Raw genomic sequence first — 25,350 nt, 5'->3', positions numbered from 1 at the left:
TGCTAGATGTAACTTTAAAGAATCTCAGATTAATCAATCATGCTTTGCTCTCCTAAATTGATACTGAATCCGTTCAATCATTATTTTTTATGTGTCTTCACATCAAACTTTTATTTTAGATTACAATCTTAGAAATCAGTCATCAGAGCTATCTCCATTGCTAGTTCTTTAAAGATTTTGAGGCACTGATAGTTAGAGCCTTATCAGTTTTGTCTCTTATTAATTCCTAATAGTTTTTCCTTTACTGACACCAGTTTCTTTAACTTTCTCATTTCCAGTGAACTTTTAGTTCTCCAAGCTTTTTGGGAGGCTTTTTGATTCTTCATCTGTGGATATGGTCACAAATCACTTGTTTATTTCCTTGGCCGTTTCCATATTGTTCCTTCATAATCTCTCCTTATTTATCTGTTGTGGATCTGATTTGTCCTTGCTACTCATTTTGTTTTTACATGTCTACAGAACCTTTTCTTGCCAGTTTACTCTCACATTTTTATATTTTCCTTTTCATGTCAGTTATCCTTAGAAGTCTCAAAATTTTCCTGATTTTCAGGTTTGTTGCTTTTTCTGGCTTGCTTTTAACTTTTAAGATTTAATTTCTGCTGTTACCTCTTTTCCTCTTGTTCTTGTTTGAGCCTTGGAATGTATATGTATCACTGTTTTTTGGTAATGTTGCTCAATACCTGTCCACTGGCACATTCTTCATTGGAGTTTTCTAATTTGTCAAACCAATCTGCCTCTCACCTTGTCATGGTTGCTTTAGACTGAAAGTCCTGATAATCAGATTGAATTACATCACTTCAGACTTAATATAATGTGCATCTTATTCTAGTCTCTGTTTCCTAGGTGATCCTTTACTGTAAGAACTCCCCTTTGGAAAGAACTTCTTTTTATTAAGTATTTCTTGTTTTAAGGAATAGATGTAGATAAGTGTTTCCCTGTTAGTACTTTAATATACTGTTTGAGAAATTATTTAATTTACTGGAATTCATTCTCTGTGCTGTTTGTACTGATTTGGTTTACCCAGTCTATACATGTAGATTAAAGACTCCTCTGAATGCACAGTGTCCTCTTGTTATTACTTTGATAATAAATGTACTTTGAACTTTTAAATCTGCATTTGGTCTGCCTTTTAGCTTATGTATTTTTATTTTGATAATTGTAGCTTCAGACCTTGATCTTAAAGCTACAGAAACTTCAGAAGAATGCTGTACAGAATGATGATTATGAGAAAGGTAAGCTTGTGCTGGATTTTTTAAATTGCATTTTCTAAAATTTTGTATTGACTTGTTTTCTTTGTAAATATGAAATTTCACCAGAGTGACATGGAAGGCAAGCTCAGTGTCCATTTATATCGGAATTCAAATAAGCTGATATTGATAAATAAGCGGAATTCAAATAAGAGAGAAACTGTGATGTGTGTTTATGATGATCCACTATATAATAATAAGGAGCTATTTAGGGTGGTACATGGAGTACTATTCTTATAGATTGCTTTACATTGAAGTATGTTAAACATTTGCTCAGATGAATATTACTTCATTAATCTAAAGTGCATTAAAGATAGTGTAGACTTTGGAAAGTAGGGTGGTAATTTACTCTCCAACATGTTTCTGTATCCATTGTATTTATGAGGCAGGCCCATTTATGTTTCTGCCCAGTGGTGATGATGGCTTGTTGATATTTGGATATTGATATTGCCTTTGAATATCAAAGGGAGATAGTTAAATTTTCTTATTGGCACAGTCATTCCTAATATATGTTTGGAATGAATGTCGCTTGCTATACTTTGAATATTGTCTAGTTTTTGATACATGAAGCTGTACATAGATTATTCTTCATCTGAGTATCCCAGTATTATGAAAGCTCACTATCGGGTAATAAGATCCACCCCACGTGATGTAAAGAAACAATGGGCCTCGACGCTCTCCTGGCTTAGTATTGAAGAGTTAAGTCCGAAACTGAATATTTAACCTGCTAAATTATGATGAATTCTACTTAATAGTGAGCACCCTTACATCTCCCTTTATGATAGAATGAAGATTTTGGCAAAGCAGTTGAAGAATTGCATTCTCTTCAACAACTGTTACAGGAATTTCTTAGGGATGAAATGAATCACCTTAAACAACTATTGCTGTCTTCCTCTGAAAGTTATGTCTCCAATCGGTGGAAAAACTTTCTCTTTAACTTTCACAGGCTCTTAATAAAATTTATATTTTAATAACTTATTTGTGGTAATATTTTGTTTTATGTGAGAAAGGCAAATGGTATGTTGGCATTCATAGCAAAAGGATTTGAGTACAGGGGCAAGAAGGTTCTACTGCATTTGTACAAGGCCTTGGTGAGACTGCACCTAGAGTATTGTGTGCAGTTTTGGTCCCTTAATCTGAGGAAAGACATTCTTGCCATAGAGGGAGTACAAAGAAAGTTCACCAGATTGATTCCTGGGATGGCAAGACTTTCATATGAAGAAAGACTGGATCAACTAGGCTTATACTCACTAGAATTCAGAAGATTGAGGGGGGATCTTATTGAAACATATAAAATTTTAAAGGGATTGGACAGGCTAGATGCAGGAAGATTGTTTCCGATGTTGGGGAAGTCCAGAACGAGGGGGTCACGGTTTAAGGATAATGGGGAAGCCTTTTAGGACCAAGATGAGGAAAAACTTCTTCACACAGTGAGTGGTGAATCTGTGGAATTCTCTGCCACAGGAAACAGTTGAGGCCAGTTCATTGGCTATACTTAAGAGGAAGTTAGATATGGCCCTTGTGGCTAAAGGGGTCAGGGGGTATGAAGAGAAAGCAGGTACAGGGTTCTGAGTTGGATGATCAGGCATGATCATACTGAATGGTGGTGCAGGCTAGAAGGGCCGAATGGCCTACTCCTGCACCTATTTTCTGTGTTTCTATGTGCTGTGTATGATACGTGTTTTGTGGATGTGCCATGGTCCAGAGGAACATTTAAACTTTTGTACTACAATATATGCAGTATGTACAACAAACTTGAAATTGAACTTACCAGCATTCCCTCAATGGTTAAATGTTTTCCCATCTTGGGGTGAAGGCTCGAGCTGGTTTATAAAAGTGAAACTTAATTGGAGTAGGTAGTAAGTGACATTGTTAATTTTGTTTTTCATTTATTTAATATTTGAGAAATTTCATGGCAATAAATGAATTGTATTTGTATGCAACACACACAAAGTGCTGGAGGAACTTAGCAGGCCAGGTAGCATCTATGGAAAGGAGTAAACAGTCAATGTGGCGGGCCGAGACCCTTCATCAAAAAAGATTGAGAAGTCAGAGCAAGAAGGTGGGGGGAGGGGGAGGAAGAAGTACAAGGCGGTAGGTGATAGGTGAAACTGGGAGGGGGAGGGGTGAAGTAAAGAGCTGGGAAGTTGATAGGTAAAAGAGATACAAAGCTGGAGAAGGGAGACTCTGATAGGAGAGGGTAGAAGACCGTAGAAAAAAGGGACGGGGGAGGAGCACCAGAGGGAGGTGATAGGCAGTTAAAGAGATTAAGTGAGAAAGGGAAACGAGAATGGGAATGGCAAAGGTGGGGAGAAGCAATTACTGGAAGTTTGAGAAATTGATGTTCATGCCATTAGGTTGGTGGCTTCTCAGACAGAATATAAAATGTTGTTCCTCCAACTTGAGTGTGGCATCATCATGGCAGTAGAGGAGGGCATGGATTGACATGTAGGAATGGGATTGGGAAGTAGAATTGAAATGGTGGCTACTGGGAGATCCTGCTTTATCGAGTGCTTTTTTGGTGCTCAGAGAGCAGTCTTCCGATCTACATGGGGTCTCACTGATATACAGGAGACCGCACTGGATACTTATAGACTTACAGACTCACCTGGGAGGACTGTTTGGGGCCTTGAAAAGGATTGAGGGGGAAGGTGTAGAGTTAGGTATAACACTTCTTTCCTTGCAAAGATAAGTGCCAGGAGGGAGATCAATGGGGAGGGACAAATGGACAAGGGAGTTGCGTAGGGAGCAAATCCTGTGGAAAGCAGAAAGTATTTGGAAGATGTGCTTGATGATGGGATCCTGTTGCAGATGACAGAAGTTATGGAGAATTGTGTGCTGGATGTGGAGGCTGGTAGGGTGGATGCTGATGTCTATTATAAACCCACTCTCTCACAGCTACCTGGATTATACCTCTTCCCAACCTGTTACTTGTAAAAATGCAGTTCTCTTCTCAATTCCTCCGGCTCTGCCGCATCTGCTATCTGAATGTGGCTTTCCATCCTAGAATGAAGGAGATGTCCTCCTCCTTCAAAGAAAGGGACTTCCCTTCCTCCACAATCAACACTACCCTCAATTATTTCTCTTACAGTTTGTGCATGTCTGCCCTCACTCCAACCACCTGTCACCCTACCAGGGATAGGGTTCCTTTAGTCCTCACCTACCACCCCACCAGCCTCAGCATCCAGCGCGTAATTCTCCATAACTTCTGCCATTTCCAAAGGGGTCCCACCACCAAGCATACCTTCCCCTCCTCCCCATTTTTCTGCTTTCCGCATGGATTGCTTCCTACATGACTTACTTATCCATTCGACTCTCCCCACTGATCTCCCTCCTGGCAAGCAGAACAAGTGCTACACCTACCCCTGCACCACTTTCTCCCTCACTATCATTCAGGGCCTCAGACAGTCCTTCCAGATGAGGTGACGCTTCACCTGTGAGTCTTTTGAGATTATCTACTGTATCTGGTGCTGCTGGTGTGGCCTCCTCTATATCGATCAGACCCGACATAGATTAGGTGACCGCTTTGCTGAGCACCTACACTCCCTCTGCAGGAAAAGCTAGATCTTCCAGTGCCCACCCATTTTAATTCCACTTCCCATTCCCATTCCAAAATGTTAATCAATGGGGCCACACTCAGGTTGGAGGAACAACACTTTGTATTCTGTCTGGGTAGCCTCCAACCTGATGGTATGAACATCAATTTCTCGATCTTCTAGTACTGCACTCCTCACCATTCCCCATTCCCTTTTCCCTCTCTCACCTATCTTCTTACCTGCCTATCACCTCCCTCTGGTATTCCTCCCCCTTTTCTTTCTTTCACGGCCTTCTGTCCTCTCCTATTGCTTTCACCAATCAACATCAGCTCTTTACTTCACCCCCACACCACTCCTGGTTTCACCTATCACCTTGTGTTTCTTCTTCCCCTCCACCCACCCTCTAACTCTGACTCCACATCTTTTTTTCTCTAGTTCTGATGAAGGGTCTCTGCCTGAAACATCGACTATACTCTTACATAGATGCCACCTGACCTGCTGTGTTCCTCCAGCATTTTGTGTGTGTCGGTGATTCTAATGTTTCTTTTTCTTGTTGGTCCTCTGACTTGATGCTAAAGGTACGACAATGGTTATGCTGGACCACAGGGTTTCAGAATGTTGTGAAATCCAGTTGGAGTGCCTCTGATGGTTCACACCTCTTCATCAGTATAAGTTTTAAGGTGCTAGATCTGTCCTCAGTTTTGGCTCTTTTGACAGTGGGAGTGGCAGATTAAAATGATGGAAGGTGTTTTCCATGAGAAGACATGGGCATCCATGGACAAGGACATTTTTTACATGATTTCCACATCACTGGCTCAAGGCCCTATTAATGAGAGATCTTCAAAATCGAGCTAGTTTGGCAACTGGTTGCACTGAGCCACTCCTAGTAATGGACATTGAGGAGTTTGACTCACAGTACATACTGTGCTCTTGTTACTCTTGGTGTTCCTTCTTTTCTGTGTTCACAGTGAAATTCAATTTTGTTTTGTAGTTGAGCCTAGACTCTGGAATTTAACAGAGACAATCTTTATCAAAACAATTTCTGAGGGAACATGACAGGGTAAATGCTGACAGGATATTTTTCTTGTGGCATAGCATCAGGTTAATGGTCAACCATTTAAAAAAACAAAATGACAAGAAATTTATTTTGAGGGCAATGAACTTTTGGAATGCTTTCCTCTGGAGCTGAATTTTTAAGGATATTTAAGACTATAATGGATTGAGTTTTGGACTAGTGCAGTATCAAAGAGTACCAAGCATCAGGCAGAAAAGACAGGTGGAATATGTGCTGGCCTTTATTTTATGGTTTCACCAATTGTGTGATTATCTTTTTAATTAAGAAAGATAACAAATGTGACTAATTGTTTTCCTTTTGTTAAAGCTGACAAGTTCAACAGAAAGTTAGCAGAATTGAAGAAAGAGCAAAGTACTTTAAAATTCCAGCTGCCTTCCCACCATCCTTGTATTATGATGTTGCTGCAAAATTGTGAACTTCATCTGCAAGTTGCTGAGCACCAGCATAATTGTTTTTTAAATAAGTAAGTACGTTTCCATAAAATGGATATAAATAAAATCTTCCAGTCAATTGAAATAGAGAGAGTGGCTTTTTATGTAAAAATTTAATTACACCAGAAATCTGCAAGATATTGTAACTCTATATTTTGTTATAATTGAGTCCCAGTTTCCTACTCTTCTGGAGTTACATAGTGTCTTTGATTACAAGTATTTGGATCCCAGAGCAGCTCTGTTGCAATTGATGACATATATTGACCAATGCCATTTCTAACTAATAATTTGAATCCAAAACAGTAGATACTAATATTATTCTGCTTCCTGAATTTACAGAGTCTAATTTAAATTATGTGAGTACCTAATGAAAGGAAAAGGGGACTATATCTACACATGAACAGGTGCACTGACTCTATTTTACTTAAGTAGCTTAAAAAGGCAAAAAGCTCCTAGATTTCTAGTTTAGTTAAAGGTCATGTTCTGTGAGCGACAAGTAAATTGCATTTAAAAGACATATTAAAAAATTAGGCCTTTTTTGTGGATTTTATTTTTTTGGGATGCCCTGAAGTATTATACAATGTGAAATATTTTTGAAATATAATCACTGTTCAGGAAATACAACAGCTAGTTTCTGCTTACAAGAGTGTCAAAAAATACCTCTGTGAGAAAGACTGGATTTCCAGATGTTTGGCTAGCAGATTGGCAAACACACAAGGGAGATGGCATGTTGGCTGATTAAGTGCTATGAGATATCTTATACAAGAACAGAGTTTTATTGTGTTGTGTGTGGATGGTATAAACTTAATTGCATTTGTGTTAATTTGAAATCACTTATTACAAACTGGGTTCCTTAAGGTTGTTATAGCTAGGGGTGGTAATAGGGATAAACTCCCAATACCCATTAAATTCTTCCAATGGCATGCATCTCAAATGGCCTCTGACAACTATCTAGCTCCTGGCCTTCATGTGTGGCTTAATTACTAAACCTGGTGGAAACGTTTCCAACCACCAGAGAAGGGGCAAAGGTGGGTTACTGGCACCTTAAGCAAGTTGCTTTGGGCAGATAGGGCTTGTCAGCCACAGTTGATAGCTCAACTAGGAGAAGGAAAACTCTGATCTCAAACTCAAACTTCGTCTACCTTGCAGCTATACCCGCTCATAGGGAAGGCTTTGGGAGTAAACCCCAAGGGAAAATCCGGAGCTGAAGTTGCTAAGACAGTCCTATGTTGAGTTCAACACTGATTGGTAACTCCTGCGATGCTGCTGGTGCCAAACTGTGTTGGTCTCTGCTGTTCCTTTGGGTTCATCAACTGTGTGGAGAGGGGCAGTGCTTGCTTCCCATATCAGACTGTCCTGGCTTGCTTACTGGCTTGCATATCATGTTGATCCTGACCAACAGAGGGTCCCATTTACAACCTGGCAGTTAAGCTTAAAACTAATAGTGTTTCTTTTATTTTTATTTGTTTGTCTTGGTCTGTCCCATTTTAACATTGGTGTGACTAAATGCAAAGGCCTACGTTTAATGCTAGAAGGATAGAAATGTACAGTATTGAAGGCAGCTTTTCAGCCACTGTCTCCAAGATGACCAAAATAATTAATCTAGTCCTTACTTTCCACTCTCAGGCTGGAATGATGTAGGTTATGGCTTATACTCTATGAATACAATGATTTCTGTTTACATCATTTTTCACACAATAAGTTCCAGACGCCCAGCACTCTTCAAGTGAAAATTTTTCTTCCAGTATGCCGAGATCCTACCTTTTACCTTAAAGTTATGCATTCCAGTGTCCACTTCTGCTAAGGAATTGTAATTGGATTTGTAGTTTATATTGCAAATCCCTCCCCTTTTTTTATTTATATGTAAAACTAACTAGATACATTGGCCTCAGAGGTTACAATCTCAGTAAATAGGTGTATTTATTTTAACTTTGTCCATGAATATGCTTTGTTACTGAGTATGCTTACATTTATTTATGTCATATATGTTTAAATTGCATGTTCAGGAATGGAGGAAGTTTCTTTCTGAAAAGTAGTGAACATGGATATTCAGACTTAAACCCAGATAAACTACCTATTTTGTGGTCAAGGAGAAATCAGCTTATTCAAGATAGACAAAAGTTACAGGTTTGTCATGCACGTTTCATGTGTTATTTTTAATTGTATATTATGTCTAAGTAAACATATGTTTTCCTGCAGAGCATTTCTAAAAAAAGCATTTATAAAACCTGCAGACTTAATTGGAAAAAATCTGATTTGCACAGATGTGTCCATAATGCAGACATTGAGATTGTAAATTTAAATGTGTGTTAAGTGAAATACTGATTGGTCTGTATTTGTCATCTGAAAATTGTGTGTTCAATGCAGGGAGTTTTCTCACATTTCATCTAAGACTCTTCATAGAGCAGTAGTGCAGTAGAGCATAGAGCAGTAGTGATAAGGGATTTGATAGTTAGGGGGACAGGTAAGAGGTTCTGTGGAAGGGATCGAGAATTCCGGATGGTCTGTTGTCTCCCTGGTGCCAGGGTCTATGATATCTCGGATCGAGTTCTCAGTATTCTCGAGGGAGGGTGAGCAGCCAGATGTCGTGGTCCATGTAGGGACAAACGACGTGGGTAGGAAGAAGGAGGCGGTCCTGCAAAGAGAATTTAGGGAGTTAGGTGCAAAGTTGAAGGACAGGACCTCCAGGGTTGCAGTCTCAGGATTGCTACCTGTGCCATGTGCTGGTGAGGCTAGAAATAGGAAGATAATGCAACTAAATATGTGTCTAAGGAGTTGGTGCAGGAGGGAGGGCTTCATGTTTCTGGACAATTGGGCCTTGTTCCAGGGAAGGTGGGATCTGTTCCAACGGGGATGGGTTGCACCTGAACTGGAGGGGGACTAACAGACTTGTGGGAAAGTTTGCTAGTGCTGCTCCGGGGGGGGGGTTTAAACTAGATTTGCAGGGGGAGGGGAACCGGAGTGTTAGAGCAGATAGTGAGAAGGTCATTTGAGAGCTGCAAGTATAGTGCATGGAGTAAAGCCAGATCTAATATATAAAGAGGCTTTGAGGATAGAGAAACAGAATAAAGGGTGTAAAGGGAGTAAGGTAGAAGGGTTAAAATGCGTGTACTTCAGTGCAAGAAGCATCAGGAACAAAGGTGATGAACTGAGAGCTTGGATACATACATGGAATTATGATGTTGTGGCCATTACAGAGACATGGCTAGCACCAGGGCAGGAATGGATTCTCAATATTCCTGGATTTCATTGCTTTAAAGAGGATGGGGGGGGGGAAGGGGAGGAGGGGTGGCATTACTAGTCAGGGATACTATTACAGCTACAGTAAGGGTGGGTAATGGAGCAGGAACCTCTGTTGAGTCAGTATGGGTAGAAGTCAGGAACAGGGAGGGAGCAGGTACTCTATTGGGAGTATTCTATAGGCCCCCTGGTAGCAGCAGAGATACCGAGGAGCAGATTGGGAGGCAGATTTTGGAAAGGTGCAAAAATAACAGGGTTGTTATCATGGGTGACTTTAACTTCCCTAATATTGATTGGCACCTGAATAGTTCCAATGGTTTAGACAGAGTAGAATTTATTAAGTGTGTCCAGGATAGATTCCTGTATGTTGACAGGCCAACTAGGGGGAAGGCCATACTAGATCCAGTATTAGGTAATGAACCAGGTCAGGTCACAGATCTTTCAGTGGGTGAGCATCTGGGGGACAGTGATCTCTGCTCCCTGGCCTTTAACGTTATCGTGGAAAATGTTAGAATCAGAGAGGACAGGAAAATTTTTAATTGAGGAAGGGCAAATTATGAGGCTATAAGACTAGAACTTGCGGGTGTGAATTGGGATGATGTTTTTGCAGGGAAATGTACTGTGGACATGTGGTCAATGTTCAGGGATCTCTTGCAGGATGTTAGGGATAAATTTGTCCCGGTGAGGAAGATAAAGAATGGTAGGGTGAAGGAACCATGGGTAACAAGTGAGGTGGAGAATCTAGTCAGATTGAAGAAGGCAGCATACGTGAGGTTTAGGAAGCAAGGATCAGATGAGTCTATTGAAGAAAGGATGAGTCTAAGCAAGAAAGGAGCTTAAGGGGCTGAGGAGAGTAAGAAGGGGGCATGAGAAGGCCTCGGCGAGTAGGGTAAAGGAAAACCCCAAGGCATTCTTCAATTATGTGAAGAACAAAAGGTTGACAGGAGTGAAGATAGGACCAATTAGAGATAAAGGTGGGAAGATGTGCCTGGAGGCTATGGAAGTGAGCGAGGTCCTCAATGAATACTTCTCTTCGGTATTCACCAATGAGAGGGAACTTGATGATGGTGAGGACAATATGAGTGAGGTTGATGTTCTGGAGCGTGTTGATATTAAGGGAGAAGAGGTGTTGGAGTTGTTAAAATACATTAGGATAGATAAGTCCCTGGGGCGTGACGGAATATTCCCCAGTCTGCTCCATGAGGCGAGGGAAGAGATTGCTGAGCCTCTGGCTAGGATCTTTATGTCCTCGTTGTACACGGGAATGGTAGCGGAGGATTGGAGGGAGGTGAATGTTGTCCCCTTGTTCAAAAAAGGTGGTAGGGATAGTCCGGGTAATTATAGACCAGTGAGCCTTAATGTCTGTGGTGGGAAAGCTGTTGGAAAAGATTCTTAGAGATGGAATTTATGGGCATTTAGAGAACCATGGTCTGATCAGGGACAGTCAGCATGGCTTTGTGAAGGGCAGATCATGTCTAACAAGCCTGATAGAGTTCTTTGAGGAGGTGACCAGGCATATAGATGAGGGTAGTGCAGTGGATGTGATTTACATGGATTTTAGTAAGGCATTTGACAAGATACCAGATGATAGGCTTATTCAGAAAGTCAGAAGGCATGGGATCCAGGGAAATTTGGCCAGGTGGATTCAGAATTGGCTTGCCTGCAGAAAGCAGAGGGTTGTGGTGGAGGGAGTACATTCGGATTGGAGGGTTGTGACTATTGGTGTTCCACAAGGATCTGTTCTGAGACCTCTACTTTTTGTGATTTTTATTAACGACCTGGATGTGGGGGTAGAAGGGTGGGTTGGCAAGTTTGCAGATGACACAAAGGTTGGTGGTGTTGTGGATAGTGTAGAGGATTGTCGAAGATTGCAGAGAGACATTGATAGGATGCAGAAGTGGGCTGAGAAGTGGCAGATGGAATTCAACCCGGAGAAGTGTGAGGTGGTACACTTTGGAAGGACAAACTCCAAGGCAGAGAACAAAGTAAATGGCAGGATACTTGGGAGTGTGGAGGAGCAGAGAGATCTGGGGGTACATGTCCACAGATCCCTGAAAGGTGCCTCACAGGTAGATAGGGTAGTTAAGAAAGCTTATGGAGTGTTAGCTTTCATATGTCAAGGTATAGAGTTTAAGAATCGAGGGATAATCTATAATCTATAAAACTCTGGTTAGGCCACACTTGGAGTACTGTGTCCAGTTCTGGTCGCCTCACTATAGGAAGGATGTGGAAGCATTGGAAAGGGTACAGAGGAGATTTACCAGGATGCTGCCTGGTTTAGAGAGTATGCATTATGATCAGAGATTAAGGGAGCTAAGGCTTTACTCTTTGGAGAGAAGGAGGATGAGAGGAGACATGATAGAGGTATACAAGATATTAAGAGGAATAGATAGAGTGGACAGCCAGTGCCTCTTCCCCAGGGCACCACTGCTCAATACAAGAGGGCATGGCTTTAAGGTAAGGGCTGGAAAGTTCAAGGGGGATATTAGAGGAAGGTTTTTTACTCAGAGAGTGGTTGGTGCATGGAATGCACTGCCTGAGTCAGTGGTAGAGGCAGATACACTAGTGAAGTTTAAGAGACTACTAGACAGGTATATGGAGGAATTTAAGGTGGAGAGTTATATGGGAGGCGGGGTTTAAGGGTTGGCACAACATTGTGGGCCGAAGGGCCTGTACTGCACTGTATATATATAAAAAAATAAGTTATGCAATTTATGTTTAGGTAGTATTCTAACTGTCCTAATTTGCCTTAATAAAGATTAAGAAACTGTTTCCTTGGAACAATTAAGACTACTATGTAAAAAGTGGTTGAAAGATAATAGCATTTATAATATTAATAATGGGTGAATGGGACTTGGTTGAATTTCAGATAAGGGCAGCAAACTTTTAAATTAGCTCAACTTTATGGAGATGATAATAGAGTACTAGCTAAACACTTGTTAGAATAAATATGGCTGGAAGCAATAAAGCCTTGGGGTGCTAAAGCAGTAGCAGAGGTGGTTGAAGTGATAGAGATACAGTGGATGTATGCAGACCTACCACTGACATAGTCAGAAGTAATGACAGGGTCAAATTACATTAGATAGTGGACAGAGGAGGAACATGTGGTCAACCATGTCAGAGTCTGCAGGCAGATTCAGAAGGATGAGAAGGAATAACCTCCCATGGTCACAGAAACACCGGCTGTTATCTGTGGCCTTTAATGTTTTTTTACCAGACAATATTTGAAATATGTTAGATATTTGGGATTAACGACCTGCCAAATCTGAGAATGATCTGGAAGACTAGAGTAGGTTCAAGAACTAGGAGAGGAATGGGAACTTCGAGATAGGACATTAGCTTGCAAGAACAGAGGTGTTAATGTTTTTACTTTGAAGTAACACACTACAAGAGATGATAATTGAGGGGCAGAGAGCTGTTCGACAATGAGAACATGAAAGGGATTGGTTGCACTCTAGTAAAATGAGTAGACAGTTAATTTTTTGAACAAAACAAGTTTGGTGAGAGTATGACGGGATGTAAGTCTGTAGACTAGTTTATCATTGTCACATGTACTGAGGTACAGTAAAAAAACGTATCTTGTGTACTGTCCAAATAGATCAATTCATTGCAAAGGTGCATTGAGGTGGTACAAGGAAGAACAATGACAGAGTGAAGAGTAATGTGTTACAGTACAGAGAAAATGCAGTGCAGGTGCAAGGTAGATTGCAAGGTCAGGAATTTCATATTATCGTAACCTTGAGAAACTTAATGGCTATGCAGGGGCTTATGTTCAGAAGTTCAGCTGGATAGAAGAAATTGTTTATAAAACAAAACTGTAAAATTGAGGAGGTTAATAATGAAGAATAAAACACATGGCAAAGTCAGAGTAAAATAGCTCAACCAGTCTGAAATATTAAATATTTGGTTTTCTTGTGCATGGCTATTACTGTGAAATTAAGTTTGTAGTCACTTATTGTCAATTAACAATAATTTTATTTAATACAATACCAGAAAGAAATTGCTGAAATTAAGGAACGACTTGCATTGTTGGAAGCCAGGGACTATCAGCTGAGCATAGAAATAGAAGAAGGAAACAGACTACTAGGATCACATGATTGTGAACTTACTTCTTTACCAACCACATCAGCAAGTGAATTACATGATCTGCATAAAACACTAGAGGATATTCTACCATTAAGAAATAAAGTCCTCCTCAATGAAGAGCTTCCTGAGCATATAAAAAGGTAAAATGATCTTTACTTGTTTTTGCTTGGAAGTCAAATTGATTTTCATTTATAAGACCAAAAGTCTTATAAATGAAAATCTGTTATGCAGTTCTATTGAGATTCTCTGTGACATTCCTAATACCCCTCATTCAGATAAATATTTGGAAATGAATTGTACAGTACAGTATGTGTGTATATAAGATAATAATTTTGTGCAGAGCAAAGACCCAGAACTCCTTCATTATCAAATTAATTTTCCTGTGGAGATGTTCACCGGGGAAAAATTATTGGCCAAGTCACTGGGAATATTTCATTTTCATTTGAATAATTGTATATAATCTGTCAAATTCTTAGTGTAGAATAGGCGATTTTTGTCCATTTTGACATATTTCTCTAAGAGTGTAGAGGAGGGAGGTCATTAGACGTTGACAGCAACAACTTACATGGATAACTTTATATTAAAAATTAGTAACTTAAGAGATATTTTGTAGCAGTGTAAGAGAGGAAAAAATTTGGCAGAACAAGAAAGAAAGGTTAAAGCTGACCAGAAGCCCTTCAGCAGGGTGGTTATGAAAGGCTTCAGTAGTAAACCAGGAGGAGAGAAAGATTTTCAAAATGGGCCCTAGATGATGAAGGGGAAGTTATAACTATTTTGACTGAGGAGCGTTTACACAGATGATCAGGGGAAGAAGAGTTGGAGGTTGGAGAAAGTGAGGGAACCGATGGACTTAAATATAATAATGAGAAACCTGTTTGCACCAAAAAGGGGAGATATGACAAATGAGTCTCAATGATTGGTCTGGGCCCAAACATCAACTGTTTATTTTTTTCCATAGAAATGCTGAGTTCCTCCAGCATTTTTGAATGTGCTACTCTGGACTTCCAGCATCTGAAGAATCACTTGTGTTTATGATTTGATGAATGGGTTCGAATCTGGCAATAATGTGTAGAAAGAGCTTGTGTGTTAAGAGGGATAAATTATCATGATCTTATTAACATACAATGAAGAGCCTCTTGCTACCTTAAGCAATAATGTGCATACAAAAATTTTTACTGTCTCCATGTTCTCTGTCCACTCCATATGGAGCACATTACTCTTCTGGAACAGACAGATGTCACTCAAACAGATAACTTCCAAACAGGAGATCAGATTGCTATTCTTCAGGAGCAGAGAATTGCGAATCATTGGGAAGATGTAACTAGTTTCAAGGTGCTCCACTGGTATACTTCAATTGTGGGTTTTCTGAATCTGAAATGTCCTCTTCAAGGTTTACTGATTTCCCTCGAGCCAATCACTGGATGTGCATGCTACATCATGACCTGTGGTCCTGACCTTGACTGAGACCCTGAAAAGCCTAATGTGATTATTAACTGCAAGCATATTGAGGGATAAAGGCATGCTGAAAGAAGAGCTATAATACTTAAAGATAATTCGAGTATTTATATGGTTAGCTAATTTTGTTGCCTGATACCATTTGTAGCACAAATACTCTGCTTTTCTTCTTGCTTATAGTTAAATGTTAATTTTGCACTTTAGATGAAATAATTTCCAGATTTCTTAACTGAAATGAGAAATGTCTGTGTAACAGAGAAGCTTCTTTTAAAATATTTTTTCATATAAGGGGATGGACTCTACAAATTGTATATAGTCATCAATTTTTGCAATGGATTTTGCATAAACAGATAATGAGAGCAATCATTTGTTGTCCTCATTAACTATACTGCTCTTGCATGATATCCACATATTTGAGATCTGTATGGAAAATATCAACTTTTAGTCATGTGGCGCATAAAAAAAGCTTTTGTAAGCTACATTGATTACTTCAGAGATGATCTGATTCTTTCTTTCTTTCTAAATCTTTTTATTATTATTAGTAATATGAACAGAATACAAATGATAAATTGATAAAGAAATTACCAACATACAAATTCCATTACTTATGAAAAAAAACATACATAATAGTTACAATATAAATGAGTTTACCAAGACATAAGCCATAAAATATATGTATGAACATGGTAAGTCTAAATATTTCATAATATATGATATAAAAAAAACAAAAAAAGAAAGAAAAATATATATATATAATGCAAAACTAGCTAATCTACTAATCTAATAACTAATATAGAAGAAAAAAGAAGCAAAAAAAAGAGACAGAAGAAGAAGAAAAAAAAAGGGGGGGGGGCTGTTTATAATATCTCACAAAATTAAGTATTCATCAATGCCGTCACTTCCGGTCTTCTCAACATACATAAGCTAAAAGCTGGGAAATCAAATGAATTTGGCACAGGGTCATATTACATCATATGAAAATGTTGAATAAATGGTCTCCATAACTTTTCAAATCTAATAGAAGTCTCAAAAGTACCACTTCTAATTTTTTCTAAATTTAAACATAACATAGTTTGAGAGAACCAATTAAACACAGTGGGAGGATTAATTTCTTTCCAATTCAACAATATAGATCTTCTAGCCATCAGAGTTAGAAATGCAATCATTCGTCGGGCAGAAGAAGATAAATACAGTGAGTCTAACATTGGTAAACCAAAAATTGCGGTAAATCAATATTCAAAACCGCAGAAATAATATCAAAAATATCATTCCAATATTTCTCCAAAAATGAACAAGACCAAAACATATGAGTTAAAGACGCAATTTCAGATTGACATCTATCACAAATAGGACTAATATGAGAGTAAAAATGAGCTAATTTATCCTTGGACATATGGGGCCTATGTACGACCTTAAATTGTATTAATGAATGTTTGGCACATAACGATGATGTATTAACTAATTGAAGGATTCTATTCCAATTCTCACTAGAAATAATAAGACTAAGCTCTCTTTCCCAATCCTTTTTAGTCTTATAAAGAGGCTCTGAATGTACCTTCATAATTATATTATAAAGTTTTGAAATAAGCCCTTTTTGAAAAGGGTCTAATTCAAATAAACTCTCCAGAATATCTGAAGGCACAAAATTTGGAAATGTAGGGAGTATAGAACTTAAAAAATGTCTAATCTGTAAATATCTAAAAAAATGAAATCTAGGCAAGTTATATTTGTTGGATAATTGCTCAAAAGACATGAAACGATTGTCTAAAAATAAATCAGAAAATCTTAGTAATCCCTTAGTTTTCTAAGCTGAATAAGCTTGATCTATAATGGAAGGGTGGAAAAAACAATTAGATACAATAGGACTATTTAAAACGAATTGAGTCAACCCAAAAAATCTCCGAAATTGAAACCATATTTGCAAAGTATGTTTAACTATTGGGTTGTCAATTCATTTCGGCAATTTAGAAAGAGCAAAAGGGAGTCCCTAAAATAGAACCCAGAGCATAAGCTGATACAGATTTAGTTTCTAAACTCACCCAACAAGGGCCGAAAGATCCACCCCCATCTTTCAACCAACATAACAAATATCTAATATTAACTGCCCAATAGTAAAATCTGAAATTAGGTAATGCTAACCCGCCTTCCTTTTTTGTCTTCTGTAAATATATTTTACCTAACCTGGGATTTTTATTCTGCCATATATATGAAGAAATTTTAGAGTCAACATTAGTAAAAAAAAGATTTCGGGATAAAAATTGGTATTGCTTGAAAAATATATAAAAACTGAGGTAAAATAACCATCTTAGTAGCATTAATCCTACCTATTAGGGATAAAGATAATGGTGACCACTTAGAAAACAAACCTTTAATCTGATCAAATAAGAGTAAAAAATTAAATCTAAATAAATCTTTATGGTTTTTTGTGATTTTGATCCCTAAATAAGTAAAAGAATCATTAACTAATTTAAAAGGTAAATTTCCATAAATTGGGACCCGTTTATTCAAAGGAAACAATTCACTTTTATTAAGATTTAACTTACTAAAACTCACTAAATTGAGCCAATAATGATAAAACTGCTGGGATGGATTTCTCCGGGTTAGAAATGAATAGTAATAAATCATCTGCATACAAAGATAACTTATAAATGTCTGTCCCTCGATTAATACCCAAAATATCCTGTGATTGTCTGATGGCAATTGCCAAAGGTTCTAAGGCAATGTTAAATAGTAATGGACTAAGAGGACATCCTTGTCTAGTGCCCCGAAATAGGCGATAAAAGGGAGATCTTTGATTATTGGTAAACACTGAGGCTACTGGAGTATGATAAATCAATTTAATCCATGATATAAATATCGGACTAAAATTAAACTTCTCCAACACATTAAATAAGTAAGGCCATTCAACTCTATCAAATGCTTTCTCTGCATCTAATGAAATCACGCATTCTGAAGTGTCATGTGAGAGAGTATAAACAATATTCAACAATCTCCTAATGTTAAAAAAAGAATAGCGATTTTTAATAAAACTGGTTTGATCATCTGAAATAATTTTGGGTAATACCTTCTCCAATCTAGATGCCAGTAACTTGGGAAAAATCTTAGAGTCTACATTCAATAAAGATATAGGTCTATAGGAAGCACAGTTAGTAGGGTCTTTATCTTTCTTCAATATTAGAGAAATGGAAGCTCTATAAAAAGATTGTGGCAAATTCCCCAATCTAATGGCCTCCTCAAAAACCTTACCTAACCAAGGGGAAAGAGTAGCGGAAAAAAGTTTTAAAAATTCAACTGCATAACCATCTGGACCCGGTGCTTTCCCAGAATTCATTGAGGAAATAGCCCCTTTAATTTCTACATCCGTAATAGGAGTATCCAATATCAAAAGATCATCAGATGATAATCTTGGAAAATTTAATTTCCCAAGAAAATCAGACATGGTATTATGATCTTGAGGAAATTCAGATTGATACAGGGAGGTATAGAAGTCTTGAAATGCCTTATTTATCTCATCATGATTAACTGTCAGATTCCCATTCTGCTGACCAATCTTAGTGATTTGACATTTAACCAAAGCATTGTTCAATTGACTAGCTAACAGTTTACCAGATTTATCACTATGTATATAAAAATCAGATTTAGTTTTCATTACTTGAGGATGTAATCGAGGATGTAAGTAATAAACTATGTTCCATTTGAAGTTCAACCCTTTGTTTGTAAAGCTCCTTGCTAGGAGCAATCGAATATTTCTTATCAATCTCTTTAATTTTATCAACCAATAAAAGAGTTTCCATTTTAGTACGTTTCCTCAAACCAACAGAATAAGAAATAATCTGTCCACGTATATACGCTTTAAAAGTGTCCCAAAGTGTTCTGCAGGAGATATCATCTGTAGAATTAGTTGAAAAGAAGAAGTCGGTCTGCTCCTCCATAAATTTTATAAAGTCAGAGTCTTGCAACAAGGTAGAGTCAAATCGCCATTGTCTGGCATTAGAAGCTGTATCCGTAAATTTCATAGAAAGTAATAATGGAGCATGATCAGAGATAGCTATAATATCATAGTTACAACCGATTACCAATGGAATAAAACAAGAGTCTACAAAAAATAATCAATTCTCGAATAAGAGTGATAAACATGTGAGAAAAAAGAAAACTCTTTGTCTTTAGGATGCCGAAATCTCCAAATATCAAAAACTCCATTGTCAGTCAAAAAAGAGTTAATACAAGTGGCCGACTTATTAGGTAAAGTCTGAATAGATAAAGATTTATCCATCAGAGGATTTAAACAACAATTAAAGTCACCACCCATTATTAACTTATATTCGTTTAGATTGGGTAAAGAGGTAAATAAGGACTTAAAAAAGTCAGGACAATCCACATTTGGAGCATAAACGTTAACCAAAGCAACCTTTTTATTACAAAGTAAACCCATAATTAACAAAAATCTACCATTCGGATCCGAAAAAATATCATGTTGAACAAATGGAATAGAGGAGTCAATAAAAATTGAAACTCCTTTTACTTTAGCATTCAAATTTGCGTGATACTGTTGACCCCGCCAAAATCTAAAAAAATGAAATTTGTCCTCCTTCCTCACATGAGTTTCTTGTACAAAAATGATCTGAGCATTAAGTCTTTGGAATACTTTGAAAATCTTCTTTCATTTAATTGGATGATTTAAACCATTAGTATTCCAAGACACAAAATTAATGGTCTGAGCCATAATTCTGAAATCAACCCTTTGGTGTAGAAAGGGTTAACCAACTTCTAAACTCATGCACCCGGAAGAGGAACAAAAGTAATGAGAAGACCCGGAAGTGACGACAACACAGACATATTTGAAGTTCAAAAACAGCCCAAATAAAAAAACTAACACAAACTGGTGCAAAAAAAATGGAATTAGAAAACAGACCATCCCCCACCCCCCAGGAGAAAGAGAAAAAGTGAAAATATGACTTAAAAAGGGAAAAAGTAAGACTAATCCTACCCCCATGTCAGCTGAAGAACACTCCACATATAAAGGATATATATAAAAGAATCACCCCAACTTTAAAAATTAAAATCGCTATAATAAAAACCATATTTCTAAGTATAGTTAGTTGCAAAAAAAATATAATCACTAAAAAAAAATTATAAATCGGGCTCTAGCCCAGACAAAACAAAAAATATTTAAGCTATGATAAGCGATGCATTGTAGGAAAAAGACGAAAGAAAGAAGAAAAATAACACTATCTTAAGCAAAACCAAAAATCTTTTTCAAAAAACCACCATCTTAATCAAAAAAAAATTCACCTTCAAAGAATTAAAAATATACCTTCGAAGGAACAAAGTTAATGGACAAGTATGTAGTATAATGGTTAAAGTGTATAAGGCAGAACAATTAATATGACGAAAACACACTTTACTTAAGTATAAAGTATAGGATGAACCCACACCAATAACCAGATTTTAATTCTGGTTTAAGAGATCGAGAACTATCTTACACGATCAGAATCGTTCATTTATTAGAGACCGGTATCTGTAGCAGTAGGGAAGTTCTCCTCCAGATATTTTCTCACTTCTGAAGTTGAAAGGAAAACCTGTCGTGGAGCATTCGACGGAGATATTCGAAGCTTTGCAGGGTATAGGAGCGCAGGTTTCAGATTTTTCTCATAACATTCAGCCATCAACGGTTTAAAAAGAAGCCTTCTTTTTAAAAGGTCAGGGCTAAAGTCTTCGACCAGGCGGAAGCAGAATTCTTTGAATTTAATCATTCCTGCCCGACGAGCTGCTCATATAAGTTGTTCTTTGTCATGTACATAATGGAACCGGACAATTACCACCGAAGGTTTGTCTGTAACTCTCGGTCATCGACGCCGAATTCTATGTGCCCGAACCAATAAAGGGCGGTTATTCGGGAAAATCGTCGGAAACGCTTCTTTTAAAAGTTGAGTAAAATATTTCGAAGGGTCATCTTTTTCTATGCCATCTGGAAGACCAAGTATATGTAAGTTCTGTCTTCTGGACCGATTCTCAAGATCGTCACTCTTGGCTTTAAGGGCTTCCATCAGCTTAATGGTCGAAATTAAATCCTGTTGCAGTTTTTCAATAGTCAAATCTCACTTCCAAGCATCTTCTTGCAGAGACGCAATAAGAGCTTGTTGCTGTTTAATTACTAAATCCATCTTAACCATGTACTCTTGAAAAGCCTTTATATCTTCTTTAAAAAATTGTTGTAGTTCAGCAAATTTTTTATCCAAAACCTCCATAAACAATTCAAAAGTTAATTGAGTTTGTTGTGGCGGAGCCTGCTTCTTTCCGTTACCGTTCTGATTGCGTCCGGGATCCCGTCCCTTAGACATGAGAGACATTTCTGTTTGCATATCTTCAAAAGTTCACAACAAACTCTTGGCAGTAAATTCAAAAAAAATTAACAAAGAAACTTTCGGTATAGGTAAAAATAAGCTGAATAAGGGTGATCAAAGGTTAAAAAAAAGTAAAGGTTGTGGAGCGAATCCAAAACAGTACTCACTCCATGAGCGTCTCCAGCTGACTCCTCGATCTGATTCTGTATACTGATGCTTCACACATATGAAACCCCAAGGTAAACAGAATTGAATGAGTCTTGTACACTTAAATTCCACTTGGTTAATTTCTATCCTTTGTAGAGGCTGCAGTGTAAAACTTCTGGGGAGTAAACTAGGTATAAAGGGAATCATGGGAGTACAGAATGGTTGAAAGATTAGGGACATTGAGAGAATCTTATGAATTCCTTAATTTGTTGTTGCATAATCAGTTGTTGGGAGAAAGATTGGGAGTGTAGCAGAAGATATTACTGAGACAGTTGTAAAGTTCAGGAAGATGATGGGTTTGGGATTTGTAATCAGTTCTGTAAATAGCTGAGGTAAGGGTCCTCAGTGTAGTGAGAAAGAACAAGGTGCCATGGAATTGATAGGCTTAGATGTTTTGAATCTTAAAACTGGTAGAAATTATGAATTTGATCATCTATTCCTTGACTTTTCTCTCCCAGCAAAGCTTCTAATGTCCAAGAATGTTTTTGCCAGTAATGAGTAATCTTGGTGAGTGCTGGATTCATGAAGCATGAGAACACACTCGCATGAATAAAAAATAATAACTGAATTATGTAACCAGTAAATTTGTGTTTTTTGTTTAAGGCTTCAGAGAAAAGAACAGTTGCTAAGTCTGGCTATAAAGACAGTGGCTGCAAAGGCAAGTACATTAATAAAATCTCCTTGTGCAAAGTTTTACTTTTTACCCTACCAGTTGATAATATTTTTAGTTATGTGGTTTCTTTCTGTAAAGAAAAATACATTTTAAAGATAAATAAGTAACAAATTCGATGTATTTCACTGAATGATCTTGAGAGGTGCAGCAGCTGATATATCTAATCCAGAATGCCTTGACTGTAAAGATGGTACATAATGAAATCTATGTATTAAATGATGCCGGTTGCTGTTGTGATGGAACTGAGTGTTCCCATTAGTTACTGACAAAAAAGTCATCAACAGAGTGAAGGAATTGCAATGTGCGATAGGATAATGTTCGGCCTTAAATTGTTAAATTCTAGCTTATTACTTCTGCATTTAAGCTTACCCCGCCCCGCCCCCCCCCCCCCCCCAAGTCACTAGGGTGATACTTGATGAAAGTTGCTAGTATGCAACATGTGAGACAATATGGGATGGTAAAAGATTCCTTGTCTTCCAAAATCATTCTACAGTGTTAGCCACTGATAGCTTTTAATGTTAAGAAAGTAAATCTTTTCAAGCAGAATGTGAAGGGTTAGTTAAGTTCCTGTCACAATCTGAAAGTGGGAAACTTATAAATCAGACAAGGATCACTAAAAAGCATTTCCTTTGGAAATGTCATTATTAACTTTTTTTGTGTCTGTCAATCATACCTACAGATGGTATTATAATGAGCTTTTATTCACAATGCATATTTTGAAAATATCAAATTCATAACATTTAAAAAGCTTAGTTTAATTCACCTTTTCCATCAGATTTGGCTAGGATACCAATTACCAGGATGAGGTACTTCAGTTAAGTGGAAGTGTTCTTGTCAGAGTAAAGAATTTACAATGATTGTGAAGACTAGTATTATATGGATTATGTCCCACGCATTTGACTTAACCAATCCACATAGCTAGTTTTGCACTACTCAAGTATCTATCCATTATTCATTATATGTCATGTCCACTCTCCCTAGTACTTGTTAGATATTTCCAGTAAATGTATATATTTACTGTTTGCCTCAATATCCAATTGTGGGATAGAATTTGACATTCTTTGATTTCCATGTATAATCAGGTTTATTGTACAATATCTTGTCTTGCTGTTTACATCTTGCATTACTTTAATATGTGTTAGGCGAGCCTTCAGCCTTCCTCTTCCAGTCGAGAAGCTGGCCAGGCTGTTCATTCTTGGTTTTTTTTGTAGGGTTTTGCCATTCTTTGTAAATCTAGTTTGTGAGTACTCCAGTGCTGATTTCTTCATGTGATATTTGCGTTATTTCTCTATTAATCAATTATGTCATCGAAATAAACCGTAGTATTTGGCTTGCTCTTTTTCTGGCCTTATGAATCTGCATTGCAACATTAGATGAAAATAAAACTCAGTAATGAAGAACACGAAGTTATTGCATTGTAAGAGAAACCCATTTGATCTATATAGTAGTAATAGGGTTTCAGTTTGTCACCCATAGTTGTCCATTCCCAATCATCAGCGAAGCAATGGTACTGTACTATATAAAATGACACTTTCATATTAATAATCATTTCACCAATCTTCATATTTGTTATAAGGCCAACTGATTATGTCTCACAGTAGCTCAATGGAAATGGCAATAAAAGAGCTGTATTTCAAAATTACTTTTGGACTGTCCTTAACATCAAGACATATTTTGACAGAAGTAAATGGAAATGAGAAAACTCTCAACAGGTGCATTTGTACCTTGCACAGAGAACAATGCTTGTTGAAAATAACTTGCCTGGGCCCCAAGCTATTACTACAGATTTACCTTCTAGTGCCATGATGCTCTCCAAAAAAATTCCACTATCTGCAAGTCACAAGTTGGGAGTGTACCAACTTACCTGGATGATGGTAGCTGCAACTGCACTCTGTAACTTAAACTTAAGTCAAGTCAAGTCACTTTTTATTGTCATTTCGACCATAACTGCTGTTACAGTAAACAGTAAAAATGAGACAATGTTATTCAAGACCATGGTGCTACATGAAACAGTACAAAAACTACACTGAACTATGTAAGAACAACCCAAAAAAAAAACTACACTAAACTACAGACCTACCCAGGACAGCATAAAGTGCACAAAACAGTGCAGGCATTACAATAAATAATAAACTAGACAATAGGCACAGTTGAGGGCAGTGAGTTGGTGTCAGTCCAGGCTCTGGGTATTGAGGAGTCTGATGGCTTGGGGGAAGAAACTGGTACATAGTCTGGTTGTGGCAGGAGGGAAAAGAGTTTGTATGAGGGGTGCATGGGGTCCTTCATAGTGCTGTTTGCTTTGCGGATGCAGCGTGTAGTGTAAGTGTCCATAATGGCGGGAAGAGAGACTCCGATGATCTCAGCTGACTTCACTATCCGCTGCAGGGTCTTGCAATCCAAGCTAGTGCAATTTCCGAACCAGGCAGTGATGCAGCTGCTCAGGATGCTCTCAACACAATCCCTGTAGAATGTGATGAGGATGGGGAGTGGGAGATGGATTTTCCTCAGCCTTCGCAGAAAGTAGAGACGTTGCTGGGCTTTCTTGGCTATGGAGCTGGTGTTGAGGGTCCAGGTGAGATTCTCCGCCAGGTGATCACCAAGAAATTTGGTGCTCTTAACGATCTCTACCGAGGAGTCGTCGATGTTCAGCGGAGAGTGGTCACTCCGTGCCCTCCTGAAGTCAACAACCATCTCTTTTGTTTTGTTCACATTCAGAGACAGGTTGTTGGCTCCGCACCAGTCCGTTAGCCACTGCACCTCCTCTCGGTATGCTGACTTGTCGTTCTTGCTGATGAGACCCACCATGGTTGTGTCATCAGTGAACTTGATGTGGTTTGAGCGGTGTGTTGTGCACAGTCATGGGTCAGCAGAGTGAACAGCAGTGGACTGAGCACACAGCCCTGGGCGGTCCCCATGCTCAGTGTGATGGTGTTGGAGATGCTGCCTCCAATCTGGACTGACTGAGGTCTCCCAGTCAGGAAGTCTAGTATCCAGTTGCAGATGGAGGTGTTCAGGCCCAGCAGGCTCAGTAGACAAAGTGGCTCTCTTTATCATTA

At 38.1% G+C, this 25,350-nt stretch overlaps 1 protein-coding gene across 2 annotated transcripts in view; it reads left to right on the top strand.

The window, feature by feature from the left end:
* The window catches only part of disc1 (DISC1 scaffold protein), a 97,629-nt gene that overhangs the window by 18,358 nt on the left and 53,921 nt on the right, over window positions 1-25,350 (top strand). For both annotated transcript variants that reach the window (XM_059982132.1, XM_059982133.1), the window contains exons 3-7: window positions 1,163-1,232; window positions 6,165-6,321; window positions 8,296-8,416; window positions 13,523-13,755; window positions 22,225-22,279. In XM_059982132.1, coding sequence (XP_059838115.1) covers window positions 1,163-1,232; window positions 6,165-6,321; window positions 8,296-8,416; window positions 13,523-13,755; window positions 22,225-22,279 — 636 coding nt within the window. The remainder of the gene's footprint in view (window positions 1-1,162; window positions 1,233-6,164; window positions 6,322-8,295; window positions 8,417-13,522; window positions 13,756-22,224; window positions 22,280-25,350) is intronic.

This window comes from Hypanus sabinus, chromosome 10 (genome assembly GCF_030144855.1).
Source record: "Hypanus sabinus isolate sHypSab1 chromosome 10, sHypSab1.hap1, whole genome shotgun sequence".
NCBI classification, from domain to species: domain Eukaryota; kingdom Metazoa; phylum Chordata; class Chondrichthyes; order Myliobatiformes; family Dasyatidae; genus Hypanus; species Hypanus sabinus.
The sequence above is the reverse complement of the archived record's forward strand: the minus strand, read 5'-3'. Positions and strand labels throughout refer to the sequence as shown.